The sequence below is a fragment of the Vidua macroura genome, chromosome 1, assembly GCF_024509145.1.
Source record: "Vidua macroura isolate BioBank_ID:100142 chromosome 1, ASM2450914v1, whole genome shotgun sequence".
NCBI classification, from domain to species: Eukaryota; Metazoa; Chordata; class Aves; order Passeriformes; family Viduidae; genus Vidua; species Vidua macroura.
In genome coordinates this window covers 38,891,694-38,910,510 of record NC_071571.1, presented here as the reverse complement: position 1 = coordinate 38,910,510, position 18,817 = coordinate 38,891,694, and the positions used below count along the sequence as shown (strand labels likewise).

General features: G+C 40.9%; 1 protein-coding gene across 4 annotated transcripts in view; it reads right to left on the bottom strand.

Moving 5' to 3' along the window:
- Window positions 1-18,817, bottom strand: part of RARB (retinoic acid receptor beta) — a 204,448-nt gene that overhangs the window by 90,892 nt on the left and 94,739 nt on the right. The window contains exon 1 of one of the 4 annotated variants that reach the window (XM_053970735.1): window positions 2,664-2,690. The exons of 2 other annotated variants lie outside the window; for them this stretch is intronic. Coding sequence is in view for 1 of the 2 variants with exons in the window: in XM_053970730.1 (XP_053826705.1) it covers window positions 341-497 (157 nt within the window). In the remaining variant the exon portion in view is untranslated. Of the gene's footprint in view, window positions 1-340; window positions 837-2,663; window positions 2,691-18,817 lie in introns of those variants that run through there. One more of the 4 variants, XM_053970730.1, reaches the window with a different exon arrangement.

The window sequence follows — 18,817 nt, the reverse complement described above, 5'->3', positions numbered from 1 at the left end:
AATTCGTCTTTCACTGGTTGGAGTTTTGCAAGTATTTGCTGTATTACATTACAATTTTCTGTGTTCCTGTTTGGCTCCACAACTGTTGTTAGGATCAATACGCCACATGAGAAGGGATAAACAGAAAGAAGTCCGGTGCTTCTTTCCTCTTTCCTTTCTGCCAAAAGGAGGGAAAAAAAGCTTTGCACGAAAACTCACCCCACCCCTCATTACCTCTGCACTTAATTACCAGTCTTTCTTTTTTAAACACATGCAAGTAAATAAATTAAATAAATAACAACAACAACAATTATAATAATAGTAATATCTTTAAAGTGGAAAAATAACAGTTGGGACCTACATTGAGCACTGTGCCGGTGTTGCCACTCTGTTTGTGCCAATCCACTGAAGCATGCTTTTAGAGCCTTCTCCTGGAGCATGCAGGAAGACGGACTCGCAGTGTAGAAATCCAGCATCTGAGCAGGGCTCACTGCTAGAACGTCCATACAGTCAAACATGATTCCCCCTGCACAGAATGCCTGCGAAAGTGCTTTCCTCTAGGTGTGGAGGAAAATGGCACATAAAAGTACACCCAACTCCATCAAACTCTGCCCCTTTTTTGGCACGTAGGCTGTTGGTCTTTTTCCCAGACCAGAATCATGAATTATGACAGACAACACAGCTAAAAGCCTGTAATTGATCCAAATGATCATTTACCATTTTCCAGGCTGCCCAGCCAATCCAGCAAGATGGGGGGATGCGAGCCGCATTCCAAGTTTTAGCTACCATCAATTTCCCCCCAAAATTTCTTGAGAGTCAGTCCAGCTCCTGAGACGCTTGCCGGGTGTGTGCCGCGTCCCACGCCGTGCCAATCGCCCACCTCCCCGGGATAAAACAGCTCCGGTGGAGGCTCGGGATCCCCCTCGGCCGTGAATAGATGCTTCTGCCTCTGAACAGCTCACTTCCTACTACTTGTGTCACAGGGAATGAAAGATTGAATTGCCTAATATATGCGAGTGAACTTTCCGTGAACCCTTCCCAGGCTGCTAACCTTCAAATGACCCAAGCGGTCTGACATCACCAGCTCCCAGGATTCTCACACGCCTTCACAACTCCCAGCAGCCCTGCAAAAAAGCCAGGCGGGCGGGCGGGCAGGCAAAGGCGAGCCCCAGCCCTGCCGGAGTCGCCCCGCGGCCGCCGAGCGGGCGGGTGCGGACGGCGAGCGCAATTTACAGAAAGATCCAAAATAATAAAGTAATTAAAAAAAAAAAAAAAAAGCCAAACACAACAACGAGGGGAGGGGAAGGGGGGGGGGAAGTAAAAAAAAGCGGTGTTTTCAGCGGTTGCATGGAAGGGAGAATTTGAAAATTCCAGCTCAATTTGCTGAAAGTTGGGTGCCCCCCTCCCTCACACACGCACACACACATTCCTTTCCTCCCCGGAGAGGCCACGAGCGAGGCGCAGGCGCTGCCGCTGTTCCACAGCCAGGGACACGGGCTTCGCCCCAGCTGCTGGGCTGGCGGGCTGGGCTTGGGAGCAGCCTCATCCCGGCGCTGCCCCGGCACACGCCAGCGGGGACCCGCTCAATGCCACCCGCGGGGACCCCGCTCAATACCACTCGCAGGGACTGTGGCCGGTGCCAGCCCCACTCCCAGCGGGGAATCTCAGGGGCTCGTCCCTCCTGGGGGGGAGGCGGGGGGGCGGTCAGGCCCCATCTATCCGGACCAGCCATCCCTCACCCCAGCTCCTAAGTCACCCAGCGCTCCCTGGCTTCCCCGACTGGTAAGATTTGGCACTGCCCGGGAGGGTCTGTCCCCACGACTGAGCCCAGGGGAGGAAGCAGCCACGCATCCCCTCTTCTCCCTCCCCAGCCTCGCCGCCGCCGGGTCCTGCCTGTCTCTGATTAGCAGAGAGGGGCTGGGGCCGCTCGTGTAGCCCCGGAGGGGCTGTATCGGCTTTCAGAGGGCTAATGAGCCCCAGCTCCCCGGGAGGGGAGAAAGGCCACGAGCTAATCCATGGGGAACAGGACCCAGCCCATGGTGCTGAGCGGGAGACCTCCCCGGGGCTAGGGCGCCCCGGCCAAGCCCTCGCAGCCACTCTGAAGGCAAGGGACTGCTCCCACACACTGAGGTTCGCGCTAAACCACGCCGCCGACAGCCCTCCCTCATGGCCGGTCTAGGTGTCAAAGGCTTCCCAAGGCTGTGGCCACGATGCCACAGCCAGCCCTGTGCGCGGGCCCGTCACTTGCATGAAGCCAGCAGAGAGCTCAGTGCTTTTTAGGTAACTACGTTCTCCAAAATCTTGCCCACCGAGAAAGACTCCATGGAGGTTTCCACCAGTTCTTATTCCTATGGACAATTTAAAAATTAAAAACAACAGCCTGGAGACACTCCCTCTGCCCCAGTGGGAAGGACGTGAGCTCAATAGCCACATGCATGCTTTAATTTTAAACGAATAAGCCAAGCCACCTCAGCCCCAGCAGTGAGCATCATCCAGGAGCAAGGCACACAGGAGCCTTGCTTCCCCGCTCCAAAGCAAGCTCAAGTGCAGAAACTGGAAAACAGAACACTTGATTATTGCCTATTTCTTGCAAAGCCCAAGATAGGAGTCGGGCAGAGAGGGGCACACTGAGCAGGCATGGCACACCACTGGCGACGGTAAAGAAATGCTGGAGAGAGACTCACCCTGGGACCTGCGCAGCCACTTTAATGGATGTGGTGTCCCCTCTCCACAAAAAGTCCTTTGATGAACCGAAAGCTCTCTGACAATGCCTGCAGATTGTATTAACAAAACTTTTCACACTGATTCAAGAATTTACAAAAAAAACCCCAAACCACAAAACAAATCCCCCACACAGCACACACACTTGTTCCCTGAAACTGATATACCCACATTGAAAACCAGCGGCCAGCAAAAAGACCTGCTGCAATCTGGAACCGAATCCTTTTGAAGAGATTAAAACAAAAGCTTTTCTTAGCCTCCTTCCCCCCTCAACGGGAGAGCTGTAGTTGTCCCTGCAGCAGGCAGCCTCTCTTTCCCTCTTCCCTTCAGGCAGGAGAGTTACAAATGCTGGAGTTTAACAGCATCTTTTTAAAGGACTTTTAAAGGACTTTCTCGGCCCTTTGGGGTGTCCTCCCCCAGCCTGAACTCCTGCAGTTGAAGAAGCCCCTGACACTCTTCTAATCTAAAATTTATGCACAGCATACGCTTACTGAAAAAGCCATCCTTCAGGGAAGGCTTGTTTAAACTATTTCAGCACAGCAAAAGAGTGTTTGTTACATTAAAATAGCCAAGTGGAAAAGTGGCTAAACTTTTTTTTTTTTAATCTTGGCTGGCTATATTGCTACAGTTTTGTTTGGAATTGCAAAGCTAAATTAACAGACAGTTATTTTCTAACCAGGCAACACAGGATGCACGAGAAATTTGGAATACGTAATGTATCACCACAAAAATAACTGGAAAGGATGACACAAAACACAGTATGTTTTTTTCAGTCTCCAATTTAGGGAGAAAGCAGCTTTTTGTGTGGACTAGAGTTCTTGGAACAGTTTAAGCTTATGCCAAGAAAAACATGTTGCATATGTGACTTAAAAGTAAACAGAATCAGACAAACAGAAATACAGTTATGTTTATCCTATTAGCAGTCTTATAATACCATATTAAAAAATAATACCTGTTGGTTGTACCTCAAAATGTAGAGTGGCAACTTCTGAAAGTAAATGTCAGGAAGTGATGCTTAAGTGTGTACGAATTGGAAAAAGACTGCTTTTTCTCACTGTATCAAAATGAGCCAGGTAGCTCCTCATGCTGCGTTACAAATAATAGTTGCAGTAATGCTTATATTTATTACTAAACAAACATGTAATTTAAAAATTCTTCAAATAGCCCAATGGTTTGCTCTCACACTATTTCTACAATACAGTAACCTATGCATCTCATATTTCACTTTGAAATAGCACAATACTTGTTTTTTTTTTTTTCAACAGAGTATCAGGAAAAGCTACATCCATAAAATGGGGAGCATTTTCTAATTTAGATCAAGACTAATCATAGTTATTGTGTAACCTAATAAGTCCTCTAGTTCAAATGTAACGAAACCTTAAGTATTGCCACAAATTTTAAATACCTACCCAGCACCCACAGAGGTGCAAGGAGGCAACAACTCTCCAATATCTTTGACTTTGTCCATGCAAAAAAATTGTGGTTTCACATCAGTGCTTTGATCTGTTTTCTCTCAGACTGTGATAGCAGAAACTTTACAATAAACATATTCTTAGCTATAAATGAAATAAAAAGCACAATTGAAGTCAGAAATCTATTTCCTCTGGTGTTACTGTATATTTGTCAGTGTGACATAGCACATTTGAAACCCATAATCATAAAACAAAAATTTACAGCCAAGGTTTAGGGTCTACATCTGTTTCTCTGGTTTTTGTACTGCAATTACCCACTGGACAATTCAGAAAGCAGCACTATGAATCATGTACTGCACACATGGTAGTGCTGGTCACTTTTTTGTTAGTACAAGAGGCTGAGGATGCTATAATGTGCTTCACTGAGAGAGAGAGGGCATTAACTAGAATTAGGATGAGTGCACCAGGCTCTCTAATAAAAATTACTTTACTAGAAGCAACAGAGCACTTCTGGAACATTACAAGCATATTTATAGCATGGAAAAAATTAAGAAGCGCATGCAGAAATTCTACCCAACTAAGTACCTCGGGGAAGCAGACTTTTTTTTTTCTCTTTTGCATGCATTTTACTATTAATCAAATGTAGCACTCTCTTGAAACAGTTTTGACAGTAGAGTAAATGGTTACTAGTGAATGATGTGTGTGTTTAAGCAGTGAAAGCAGAAACAAAGTGATGTTTTCTTCTACTCCCTAGGCAAGAGCTGACACTAAGCTTGCTGCCTCAGCTTTGATACTCACAGATTCCTTTGTGTCAGTTGCTGGGAGAATCACTGGCAGTTCACTAACCCTGCCTCACACACAGGGGCTTTGATTTTTACCTCTTCATTGACGATAGATGTTAATATGAAACAGTACTTGCCTGCCTTGGCAGTTTTTTTTCCTCCCTCCCCCCAGCTGCTGATACAAATCTGAAAATCTGAAAACCTGATTTCTCCCTTCACTACTTGTAGTTTTTAGTTTTGAAGGATATTTTCTTCATGTCTCGAGCACATGAATGATGTCAAAAGATTATGGGGAAGAAAATCACTAGGCCACAAGAGAATGGCTGAATATTTAAGACTCTAAGTCCTAGGAAATGGGTATCAATTGTGAGCAAGAATTGCCCTGAAGAAAGTAAAATAGTAAAATTACTGGCATGAAATGGCACAAATGACATGGAAAAAACATGAAATACAGTAAAATTAAGCAAAAAAGGGGTTTCTTCAGTCTGGTATATACTACTATGCACAGCTTGCAATGACTGAAAGAGGAATTCGGACTAAGAGGAAGAATTATTTCAGGCCTGAAATATAACAGCGATTGGTGAAAGACAATTCAGTGCAGAGCAGTATTTTATTTTAGATGAGAAAAGCAGAGTTAGTCATCTCCAGACCCAGAACTCAGAAATGCAACCAGTTTGCGAATCACTAACTGATAAACTTTTTTGTCTGTTTTAATCAGTGGATATGTATTTGTAAAGATGCCTTTAAAGCTGATTGCTTAACTTAAAGGCTATAGAAATAATTAATCTCCACAAACTTGAGCATACAACCATGTTTCTTAGAATCCATACAATCCTTTGGCTTGGAGCCAGGGGAGAACTCCCCTACATGATAAAACTGGGAGAGTATCTGGCTCAGCAATCCATTTCTAAAAGTGACTGCTACTAGATCTTTCTAAGGAAAATACAGGAATCTCTAGTGATTGGCAAAGTATAACTCACCAATAGGTTTCCTAATAGCCTATTCTCTAACAGCAAATCACTTAAGCATTAAAGCAGGAGATTTAATATTCCTTCCAAATTTTTTTTTTTTTTTTTTTTTTTTTTTTTTTTTTTTTTTTTTTTTTTTGGTGATAGCCCTGATATTCTAAATACTCCTATATAGCCAATGTCTTTTTGGATTGTGATAAATTCCTAGCTCTGTGAACAGAAGTAGATAGTAAGTTATTAGGCTTTGAGATAAAGAAGGATAACTTAAAAAACAAACAAAAAAACACTGTAAAACTCATCTACATTGCAAGTAAAGGAGAGAGACCAAACTGCACCTCTTTGAGGCCCCAAAAGCTCCTGCAGGCTCCTGAAAAGTTGGCAAAGAGGTGATGACATCACATGTATGAAGAGGGAATGACATGCATTTTTGAAGGATATAAAAAGAAAAGAACATTATTAGATTAAACACTGGCTATATACTGAATCTACACTTGCTTTTTATGAGGATCCTGCAGTGCAAACACCACTGCTAAATGGTTGCCGGGAAAAAAAAAAAAAAAAAAAAAAAAAAAGAAGTGAAGCAGAAAAAAAGGTTTGCTTCATTTTGTTTTGTTTTTAAATGACTAGAAACTGTTGTTTCAAGGTTTAGCCAAGAAAGAGATTTTTACTCTTAGCTTATAAATCCCTCAAAACATAGAATTATAATGGAAATGCTGAGGTAACTGGAGTGCCTGGCATGGCACTGACACATTGCATTATATAATCCAGGGAGAATGAAGATTGGGACATCTATAAAATCTAAGCAGAATCAAGCTGTATGAAAGAGCAGAAGAGCAAGTAGAAATGCTGAATGTTAAACTGCAGAGAATACTACTACTAACAATAAAGTTTCCTATATGCTGAATATGCTTTTGGTTGGCTGAAAGTGAAAGAGCGCAGAGCTCCATTAAAACTAAAACAGAGATTCAAGAAGGTTGTTCAAGTAACTAATTTGTTTCTGCCTTTTTTAAGGAGGTAGAAAAAAAGAAAGTTACCTAACAAAAGAGATAGTATTTCCTGATAGTCTGCTATCCTGAAAGGTGTCTCAGAATGTATAAATAAATAATCCGAGAACATGCAGAATAAATGGGAGTTCCCATTTATAGTTCTATAGGTATCTTACATAGTCATCTTGCCACCCCAGCTGTAAGCAGAATCAGCATATAAATTGGGACAAGTGTACTTCTTCTATAGGTTCACTAATTGCAGCTTAAACTCTTGATGAAAAGTTAGCCCTGATGGTTTTCTTCCAGAAAAAGACCAAAGTTACTAAGCAGTGACTGGAATTCCAGCTCAATACATACATATATATCCTAACAAAGACTAACCTTACCCAAGCCCTATTTCATTTAAGTCAGACTTGAGCAGCATTTAAGGCTTGTGCTCCTGCATTGCACAAGGACAACCATATGGAGGCATGGCAGAGGCCTGAGATGGCTGAAACACACTTGAGCGGAGCTCCAGCCACATAAAGCCCAGTGCAGGTGGGACTGGATTATGCCATGAATGCAAACTGCAATAGATCTACGCTCGGCAGCTTGACACGTATATTAATGACAATCCAGTTCCCACTTAGCTAGTTCCCAAACCTGCATCAAACACTGAAAGAACAGCCCAGTATCCTATCTTTGGTATCTTAGAAAGAAGAATGAAGGGGTGATTGGAAAATGTGTTGGCATAGCTACCTGGCTAGCAGGGGTAATGACAGCAATGACAATGTGGTGACATTGCCTGAAATCTGCTGGTACTGATGATCATCATGCCAACACCTCCACTCTGCCTATTGCCCTAATGCACTGTACTTTCACACCTTTGTTTCTGTCATGCAGATGTGCTTTCTGTTTGGGAATAGCCTGTGTAAATTTTTGCTGTAAATGAGGTAGAATTACCCAGAAACTGCATAAATATAAAAATATAATATATAAAATGTAAATATCGACCTATATATTTAGCAAATTATCTGTTTTTTTTTTTTAGAACATGTGCCATCAAGGATGTAGGAATTAACCGAGGGCACATGTCCTCTGAGGGACACTGTTGTCACTGTAACTTTATTGATGTAGCCTGAAAAATAAACTTTACTAACCGGGTCAGTTTTACAAGCATACAGGTTATCATAGTGCAAGTACTGTTGAGAAGGTAAGGGATTCTGTATATTCCTTTTATACCACAGTAACTGGGCTGTGACAAAAAGGAACAACTGCTTCCTCACCCTATATTGTTATGCCATTGTAACATTCAAACATAGATGAGATCTCAGGAAAAGTCAGGCTGGGCTGGACCTCACTTGCATTCAGAACAAGCAATGGCACCATCAATGACATTCAGTCTGAAATGTTCACAAGATGTTTCCTGGTTTTCAAACTCTACTAGAATATACTTACCAAATTGTTCTTTGGTGCATTCCTCAAATTCTACTTCACTTGTTCAATTTAAGCCAACAAAGAAAGATATGCACGGTCTCAAACTATTTCATTAAGTTAGTCCCACATGATTAAACAGATCTGCAAATTCCCATACCATTAGATTGCAAGACTCCCATATTGAACCACAGAAGAGATTGAATGTCCACACATATTATGTCCATGTTCAGGGAATCACAACTGACACACATGCTTCAATCAAAGACAACTTACAGAGCTAGGGTGTAGTTAGATATTGTGGTGGTGAACCGCATACTGCCCTAGGCTTTGTGCAGTATCATGGATTTCTTGCCCTTTTGGGACCTTTAGTCCAAATCTAGCAGTGGACATGCAAGCTGGTCTCTAAGCATGTGATGGTCCCTCAGCATATCAGGCTTGACAGTTCTATAAAACTACCAAACTAGTTTTGCATAAACTAGACCAAAAACTCTTCATTTGGGTATCTTGACCCTTCTTCTGACTGAAAGGTTCTGCAGAGACTTTGTTATCACACTGAAAGAAACCACTTCTTTCAATCCAATCACAGTTTTGAGCAAGCATCCTCAAGAACAGGCTTCTCATTCATGAGACACTGATCTTCCATGTATTGTTATCAGACTGTTAGAAAAACAGACCTACTCGACTTCATATGGAGACACAGGAAGAAGAATGTGTGTTGTCCTTTGCCAAATGGCTTTGAGATCTCACCCTTACTGCATCCATCCATTCTATCTTGGGCATGAAATATGCCAAAGGATACACCAAAAGACAGGGTTGTGGCCAAGCTCTTTCGAGGAATAATCAAAACTGTTGGATGGGTAAAGTAAGCCTGAATCCAGAGAAGCTTTAGTTACAAGAAATGCATGTGCACATTCTTAATCCTGAGAAATGTGTTGTAATTCTCCGAAAAGTACAGCAAGTTCTTATCCCCAGTTGGATCTTAAACAACAAGTTGGTGCATATATACTAATTAAAACCTTAAAATTTAAAGGTCCACCTGTTGGATTCTTAAATTTGTCTACAAATTGCTAGGTTTTAAATTTAATTTTATTTTTTAGACATAACAAGAGCAGAAGGGCACACCACTGATACTAAAGCCTATACTGCTAGCTGAACAATGCAGGAACATTATGTCACTCAGAGGTAGAACTTCACAAGCATGCAAGGGAGGCTAACAGCTTTGCCAACACAAACTATCAGACAGAACCTCACTGGAAAAAATGAGGCGCAAAGATCTAAGTGTAAAACTTACTGAGACTTGAATGACATGTTGACAGATACCACTCCACTCACTTGCTTCCTATCAGAGCCCAACAGCCAAAGCAGAGATTCCTAAGCAGTGTTTTTACAGGCTAGGTTTAGTCTTTCCCTCATCTTATCAATAGCCTTCAAAGGGACTGTGGGTGGATCTCCTCCAGGGGAAAAAAAAAAGAAAAAATAAAACAAAAAAAACCCTCAGAAGTGCCACCTTTTCCATACAAATATATTGGCACAACCACAGAGACTTTGCTTGAACTGAGAAAACACACCTGGCTCTTCTAAAGGAGAAATTAAAGAATTCATGCTTCAGCCCTCAAGCCTTGAGTGGCCTTAGAGAAGAGGAATAGCTAAGGAGAGAGTCTAATCAGGATGCAGGGAAAATCAATACTCGCTTCATGAAATGCCTTAGGCAGGAAGGAACAGTTTAAGGTTGAGACATTTTTCTGCTCTTTGCACAAGAAAATGTGCTGAAGACTGAACAGGTGAGAACACAAAGGTAGGAGAAGGCTTTCAGGAAGACTAAAAGCAATCCAAAGCATGTTATACCCTAAAGTTCTTTGGGAAATCTTATCTTTTAAAAGTTTCCTAGTTTTGCTGCATGAAGAGAGCTTTCTATACACAACTAAAAGTTGTCCAAAGTAACATTTTCAGGGATAAAAGCACACCATTGTACTGTTATTTTCTGACTTTGGTGTGGAATACAATTATTTAAGACTCAGTGGGAGAGTATCAAAGGAGCAGGAGTGTAATTCCAGTTCAGGAAAAACTCCAATAACTGACAACAAGTAAGAAACACAAGATAGATGCATTGTATTGTAGGGGTGAGTCCCATTGGCTGGAAACCCTGACTCTCCCAGCAGGACTCAGTTACAAAGCAACTCCTGAGGGCAAATTAACCCTTTCCCAGTTAACATACCTGGAATGATTTAAGAGACCTTTTCCTTCTCCTGCTACAGAATAATTTCATAGGTTTGCAAAAATGGTTTGGAAAAAAATGAGTGTTACCAGGGTAAAAGCAAAGCTATCTGACTCACCACAGGATACTGATGGTACAATGAACAGAGGATGCAGGGAGTTCACATCGGTCTAAATGATATTTTATATCATCAGGTTTTGTGACATATGTAAAATACAAAATGTATTTCTCACCAAAAAGTTCATGCTTAGTCTGTGGGGACCCTATCCAGACTGTATTTATCAAGTTCCAGTGGTCTTTCTCACCCAAATTCTGCCCACTCATTGACTTCTGTCTACATAATTACTGAAGAATTAAAGAGTCCTCAGCTGGCATAGATAGTACTTAATTAATCTAAAAGATAATTTTTCACCATCGGAGAATGTGTTACTTTCATTCAGAATTGTACAAGTTGATTATTGTAAACTCTGAAATAACTCCTGCAAATCTTATAATACTAGTTGGTTTTCCTCTAATAGTCCTTTCTAATTACTGACATCAAGTAATTTCATGAATTTGGGAATCTCTATCTATTTCATCACAGCAGTTTCCCTATTTTGTTTTTAGAACTGCATTACACTTCGGTGTGTACATATCAAATGTAAGCACAAATACTAGATACCATTAGCATAGGACTATTCATGTTCTTCTTGTTATCAGAAATAACAATTGAATCTAAAAAAATCAATATCTAAGACAAGGCTCCTAAAGTTCTCTATTTTTAAAATGTTGGCATTCAGCTACAGTATTTTCTCCCTTGTAAGAGAGCTGGATGGTCCCTGGGGACCAGGAAGGGCACATGTCCTCAATCAGGACATCCCTGGTGTGGTCACACTTCAGTGCTTTGAGCCACAGCTGCACACTGTTAGGAAAAAGGAGCTACTAAGTTTCCAGAAGAGAAAATAAGAGATCAGGCTGATGTGACATTACACTTACTTTTGACTGTCTTCTGGTCACAGTAAGTGAGCTCTGTGTATTTTCTCTTTTCTTTCTTTTTACAGGCAGAATTGGACTCATGGTAGAACGGGCATTAAACAATGCTTGGAAAGGCAGGCACCAGTGACACTGCCCCAGTTCAGAAAAGCAGGGTAAGATTATAACATTACTCTGGAAGACCCAAGGACACTCTCACCTGAAGGTTAGAGGAGTAAAGCCTTGAACCAGGTCATCTTCTGCTCCTCTTCCCCCACCCACTATTCTCACACACAGCAGGTCCTGCAACACACACCTCCCACCATCTCTTCATGAAGTAAAATCGCTGCTCAGCAGCAGCTGCTCAGTTCCCATTCAGACCAGTCAGAAGAAACCATAGTCCTGTTAAAAGTTTCTTTTTTTCTTAGTTGCTTTAATAAAACAGGTAACCTTTGTGTGTTACTGAAAGGACTGTCTACGTGGTTAAGATATGCCTTGCTTTTCTAAACATTTCACATTCTAAAAGTTCATCTGCATTTTCTTTCTATGGTTCTCATACATCACTTGCAAATCCAGATGGGATAGAAAGATATAATTTAAAATTCTATTTAATTTGGCTTCCTGTATTATATCTTGAAAACTCATCTTGAATTACTTAGCTGCTGACTTTCACAAAACTAGGAGTACCAATATAGTGGGTGGGAGATTAGTACAAACAGAGCTACTTCAGAAATATTTTGTGATCTGAAAATTAATTAGGAAGAATCAATTTAATTTATTATTATGGAGTTTTTAAAGAAGTTCATATTTTGCTATCCTTATTCACCTAAAACTATCACTGACGCCACTGGAAATGTAGCCTTTAAAAGGGTAAAACCTGAAGGACCAAGTTCAACATGCTTATGTTCTGTTGAAAGTGCTTTTTCATATAAATGCCAAGACAGACCTATCAAATATTTGTGTTCTTCATTAAACTAATGCCTCCCTGCACCATAAACAAGATGGTGCAAAATATAGGTGTATTCCCATGTCCTCCTATTAAGGTAGGTGATATCAAAATAAATTTGCAACCATATCATTATATCAATCTCCAGTATTACTGCATCACTACTATAACCATAATTAACTAGCTGCAGGTCAAATTTCTAATAAATCATTAGAAATTAAATGTATAATTTGTCAAAACCACATGTCTTCATAAATTGATTATTCAGAATTTAGAAGCTTTTTAATTAGGAAGAAATTTATGCAATACCATGTGTAATAATTACGAATCAGCTCTTCTGTGATATTTTTGTACATCAGCAAAAATTAAAACATTGGAAAACATTACCAGGTCATTGCAGTATTTCAATGTCAAAAGAAACACATAGTTTAAATGTAGAGGTTAAAGATATTTTCCCGTATCTTTTATATCTTATATAGCTTTATGATCTCAGAACTGGAATCATTAACCAAATACAAAATCAATGAGAAAAAGATCTAATCTGACCATTTTCAAGTGCAGAGTCACTAAAAATTATTTATGCCACTGTAACACTTTTTTTCCATGGTTCTATAGTTTTACTAAACAGCACATATTCTAAGTCAAGCTTCCATTTTATGGTACACTAAACAATATTTGGCCTTTTTCATCCCCTCCAGCTAAAATTCTGAAAGAATTTAAAACTTTTAAACATCACCTCTGTAACAAGCGTCAAGATGATGGGAATGACCCTGGCTGCCAAACAGAAAACTAGAGAAAAAGAAAGTTAAGTAATATTTGTTCACAGCACACAAGAAGCAAAAATTATACCCCAGCTCCCCTGCTCTCCCCTCCCATGCTTTCACCACAGGCCTATTCAAACTCTGCACCCCCACAAGGGCTCTGGATACTTCTATCAACATTTCATAGGAGAAGATTTTTTTTGACAGAGAACACAAAAGCTGCTTTGTGTGAAGTCTGGACACTTTTTTTCTACCTAATAAAAACATGAATAGAAGTGGGACCTCAGCAAGCATATGGCAGAAAGTCTGGACTAACTGAAAAAAAGGGGCCTAGAGGAGTTTGCTCTCTGTCATTCCCCACCGTGTTTACTGGTGAATGTATATGGTGTAAATAAGGAGTATGCAGAGCAGCTCATAATGGAACATTGTTTATGTGCACATCCTGGCAAATGCATATACAGCATGGAGGCTATTTCCAAGCAGAACATAAACACAAAAGAGGAGTGATGACAAACAAGTATTCCAAGGCAAGAAAAATGTTATTCCATATACAAACCAAACAAACTAAAGTGGTTTCTCCCCTGCTAGGATCCAACTGGCAGATCTCAGCTGCACACACTATGTAGCTGTTAAAGAAATGAGAGACATTCCAGGCTAACTGGTTGGCTTTCTTTTTCTTAAGAGACCTTATTATGCTCTCAATATTAAAAAGAAAAACACAGTTAATATTTTATTTTACTCTCTTGCAAAAACACAACAACACAAAACAGCCCTTTCTTTCAGCCTGAATAGGAGCTGGGGAGATAGAGCTGATGCCAAGAAAACACCGTAAGGAATTAAGTCACAGCTTTTCTATTTCAAGTTCCCACTGAAAGATAGAGACGGTTCTTTCTTCTGCAGGTCCCTCTCACAAACCTATTACATGGCTTTAGCAAGTGACACCAGTGTGACAATAACTTAGAGGTTTCATGCTCCTGGCAGAACTTTTTTTCTTATAATCATTACTCATATAAAGAAAGAGGGTTTAGAAAACCCAAGTCCCTGCAATTTCAAGATAGCAAACCAGGGGGCTGAACCTTTTTTTTTTTTTTTTTTTTGTGTGCTCACTTCTGGAGGACAGAGTATCATGCTTTGAGAGCTGCTATGTAAATAAATGGCTGTAATTTTATTCCTTTAAAACTAATTTCAAACACCCAGCTAAAGGAGGAAGAAAAGATGACAAGCAGGAAAACAGACAGTAGAGTAAACTGAGAGTGAACAACAAGAACCACAAAAAGTCAACTGATAAAGCAGAGCTTTTAAAATAATTAATAGGCCTTTTTAGGATATTAGACACTAGACACTAGCAGCTTTAGTAGGAGATCACAGGAAGTCCAGAATAAAAATACTTTGTGATGTCCTACACAGAAATGCAGAGCCAGCCTGTGGTTTTAGCCTATTTTAAGTCACTCAGAGTGCACCTCACTTTCTCCAAAACTCTAGGTATAGACCCAAAAAATTGAAATACAAGTGCTGAACTGGGGTCTGCACCTATAAGTAAGATTTCTGCTAGTCTGTCAAAACCTGGATGCAAATGTCCCATGCTCTGCCTATATGAACTCTTGGAACTTGGGCGTATTACTCACTGGGAAGTGATAGAGCCTGGGCTGGGAATACTGGTAGCACCTTTACAATACATAGACAGTCCTCTATGGAATCACATTATTCTTTGATTTTCATTTTTTCATGTGTCACTTCCATTATACAAGACCAAAAGAACCCTCACAAAGCCTCTCGCTGGTGACTGGTTTGATATTAATACTTTTCAATTAAAATCACACTTTAGAATCCAAAGGAGGCTTATTAAATTTTATTTTTTTTAAAATTACACCTGAATGCACACCTACCTCATCCCAACATGACCTTCCGCACACCCACTGCTTGGGTTTCTCTTCAGCTGCTTGCAGACTTGTACAGAGCCTTCACTGTGCTTCACAAAACAACACATTTCTCATAATTACCCTTGGCTGCATGGACCACTTGCAGCACAGTGACAGGGAGGGTGCACACCAATGCCAAGTACAAGCTCCCATGCTCTTTCCTCATTACTGAAGGTATTTCTGGTGGCTGAATACCTTCTGCATATTAGAGCTGTTGGCTGTATGAAGGGAAGATTTTTGTGATGTGTGCTACACTGGGCAACCATATTGCAAAGAGGAGGATCTGTGATGGCTGTTGCAAAGCTGAGTCACAGTGGGTACTCTAAAGATTTTAAACAAAAGAGGTTTTAGCAAGACTCCACATCTTACCACTTAATATTAAAGAAAGGTACTAAACTATGGGAAGAATCTTAAAAAATGTTGCCAAGTGTATAAAATTCATTGTGAGATTTAAAGAATCTTTTTATTCTCTTCATCTAAGTTTCACCAGTCAAGTGAAAACCACTCTGTTTTCATCTGACAAGTTTTCAGCTTTAAGGACTCAGAAGAATGGCCTACAAACATGACCAGACTGGCATGTTGAAAGGCTAGGAAACTGAGGGATAAGGAAGAAGTACTCTAAATTACTAGTACTAAACCTTTTAATTTGCATGTCAGCATTAAGATTTAGCTTACATTTGCGGCTGACAAAACTGAGTAATTCAGACATGCTAAAGTGAATTCAGGACCTGCAAAAGAGGAAACAAAGCTATTGAAAAGGTACTGTGAAAACACTCTGAGACCAGCTATGTATTCCTTACTAATGTTGCCCAAACTATGCAATCTTATACATTGTTGTTTACTAGACAACTACATAAAAACTAGCATTCTTTATATACTCCTTCCATCCTCCCTTTAAATTAAAATTGAGTTGTTATTTTAACCCTACTCAAGTATGTAATATAGTGATGATTGTAAATCTTTATGATCACAAAATCCCTTTGATTTATCCCTCAATTTACTAACTTTAACAAACATAATCCTAAAAAACAATACAGAGGAAGATCTTACAGGCCTTCAAATGATTGAGAGGGAGCAGGGAATGAGTACATAAGTAAAGCTACAGCTTCAGGGCTCAAGACTTTCCCTTTGGGAGGCTTTCTGAATGCTGCTAATAAGGTCCTCCCAGTGGAACCAGAAGAATATCTTCATAAAAAAAGGCCTTCAGTGTGGGAAGATACAATTTTCCAGAAAAATTTTAATAAAAAGCTAATAGATGTGGGACCTGAATCTAACAACAGACATAAGTATGTCTAAATACATAGGAAAACATGAATATTATTAAAGGTGGGAAGTCAATCCTGTCTACCCCCCACCTCTAGATCTGTAGTCACGAACATGAGGATGTTCAAAGCTTATGTGAAGATACCAGACTCAGCTCTCCACTATTAGTGACCATATGGCAACAGCCAGTTAAACACACAAAAATAATTATTTCCTTTTCTTGCTCAGTATTCCATGCTGTGACAGCCAGAGAAAATACATAGATATTTATGTCTGCAAAGCAAAGCAAAGCATACCTGCCTTGTCTATCAGCCTTGGCCTAGGTGGCAGCCAAGATGCTGTCACCACCCTGCATCACAACTGACCTCTGAACATTTTGAGAATCTGTATTAAACCAACATTTTAGCCCTAACTCTCCCATACGAATTCCAGAGGGTCTATGCACAGGCATGACAATTCCTTTTGTCTGTACCTACACTCATAAATACAATGGGCTGGGGCTCATTTCCAGCCCTGAGGCTCAGCTTGCATTCCAAGCATCTTCCACTCCATTACAGCACTGGTCTGGGGATAACTACAGAGATAGTTCCTTCCTCAGCTGCCCCTGATCCACATCTGGCACTGCTGGGAAGAAGAGGCCTGCATGCTAGCTGTCAGTATGGACAACTCACAGGACATGACCTCAGCCCATGCCCTGACCCTGCTTGTTTTTCTGATAGCCTTTGAACCCCTGCCATTCACTCTATCTACCAACATGGGCAGGGACTAAGCAAGTCTAAGAGCTTCCTATGGCTTTTGCTGATTCTCAGGACAGTTCACCACACTCTAGTGGAGAAAGAGCCCATGTGAGTAGGTGTGAGACTTCAAGCCCATGAGGAGTTTCCTGAAAACAAGAACTAGAACAGCCACTGTCTTTTCAAGCATCATTGCTAGCAGAGGGTTGGAGTCCTCTATGAGTGTTCTTTGCTGTCTCTGGAGTTGCGTGGTTTGGGGAAGAGCTGCCTCCACTTGGCTAGCAACACTTAGGCAACATTTTTATATGCTCACTGGATCCACACAAGAAATCTGATCAACTACCTTCAGGAGCCACCCAAAAACTTTGGAAGCTTCCAGCTGGCTCGCTTGTTTGCCCATCTTGGGTTCTCACATATATTATATAACATTCCCTTATTAAAAAACACGCAATTTTTATGGGTTTTGTACTGCCTAATATTTAAGCCTATATACAATAAGTCAGTGCCTTCAGTGACATCACCCTCCTCCTGAGATATAGGGATGTATCTGATGAAAGAGTGAAAAGAGTTTTTTATATTTTTCTCTCCTGCATGTATCTTCCAAATGGGCTTGGCTTACATAGGAGTGATGTAATGCCTCTTTTGAAGACATACTTAAAGGGTCGAAAAGTAGGAAAATATAACTTGGATGCACCAACAGGACACTTTATCACATGGGAATTCTGGTCACCTATTTGGAGTTTAACTGCAACCACAGCATGTGGTTGCACAGTGCTGGCACAGGCACATGAAACTAGAGGTAAGCTTGCTGGTCACTTATATTTCATTAGTACAACAAAACTTTTACTAGTTTCTTATTAGTGAGAAGAAAAAGTGCCATCCTGGTTAGTAAAAATTTCTATGCTTCCCCTAACTGTAAAATTTGGTGTTGAGACAACTCAGATGCCTAAGCTTATCACACCAGCAACAAATTCACTTCTGGGAGGAACCTACCCTATCTTCTCTCATTAGTTTGGTCCCAATTCTGTCTATTTTTTTGGCTAGTCATCATAGCAATCATTATCCTCGCCCCGATCTAGCTAAAAGAACTTTGGCCAAAAAGGCAATCATTTAATGTGCCTAGTAGGCTCTCCATGCCCACCCAGAATGTCTACTTTCAACATGGAGACAGGACTGCTTCCAGGGTGAAGGTGTTGGTCACCTAGTTAAGATGTCAGGAGGGAAGGGATACACTCCTTGGCAGGTGTAATGAGGGCCAGTCTCTCAGCCAAGGAGCCAAGGCCAGCCAGTCATTGCCCTGTACCCCTCAGGGACAAGGCAGGCTACAGTACCACACAATAGACTGGTGTAGAGCTGAGCATTATGGCCAAGGGATAGAATCCTTTCAGTGATCCCACCCAAAAGCAGGAACCACTGGAAAGCCAACTGCAGTGCACACCTGCTAGTCAGAGAGGAAGAAGCTGGCATGAAACATGACTGTGTAGCTTTGTGTAAAGGGGACTTTTAACAGCAAAATCTCCAGACCTTAATCTGTCAGAAGCACAGTGCTACTGCAGCTTCCTTATCTTCAGCAGGGTTTGTTCATGTTCAGCACATTAAAATGAGACCACCTCTTAGTTAACAGGGCTGATAGCAAATTCTTTATCACTAAATAGAACCATTTAAAATCAGACAGTACTGGAGGTTGACGATCTAGGCTTAAAACACCCTCCTGAGCTAATCATGCTGCTCCTAGGGCAAAAACTATGAAAGAAATATGACACT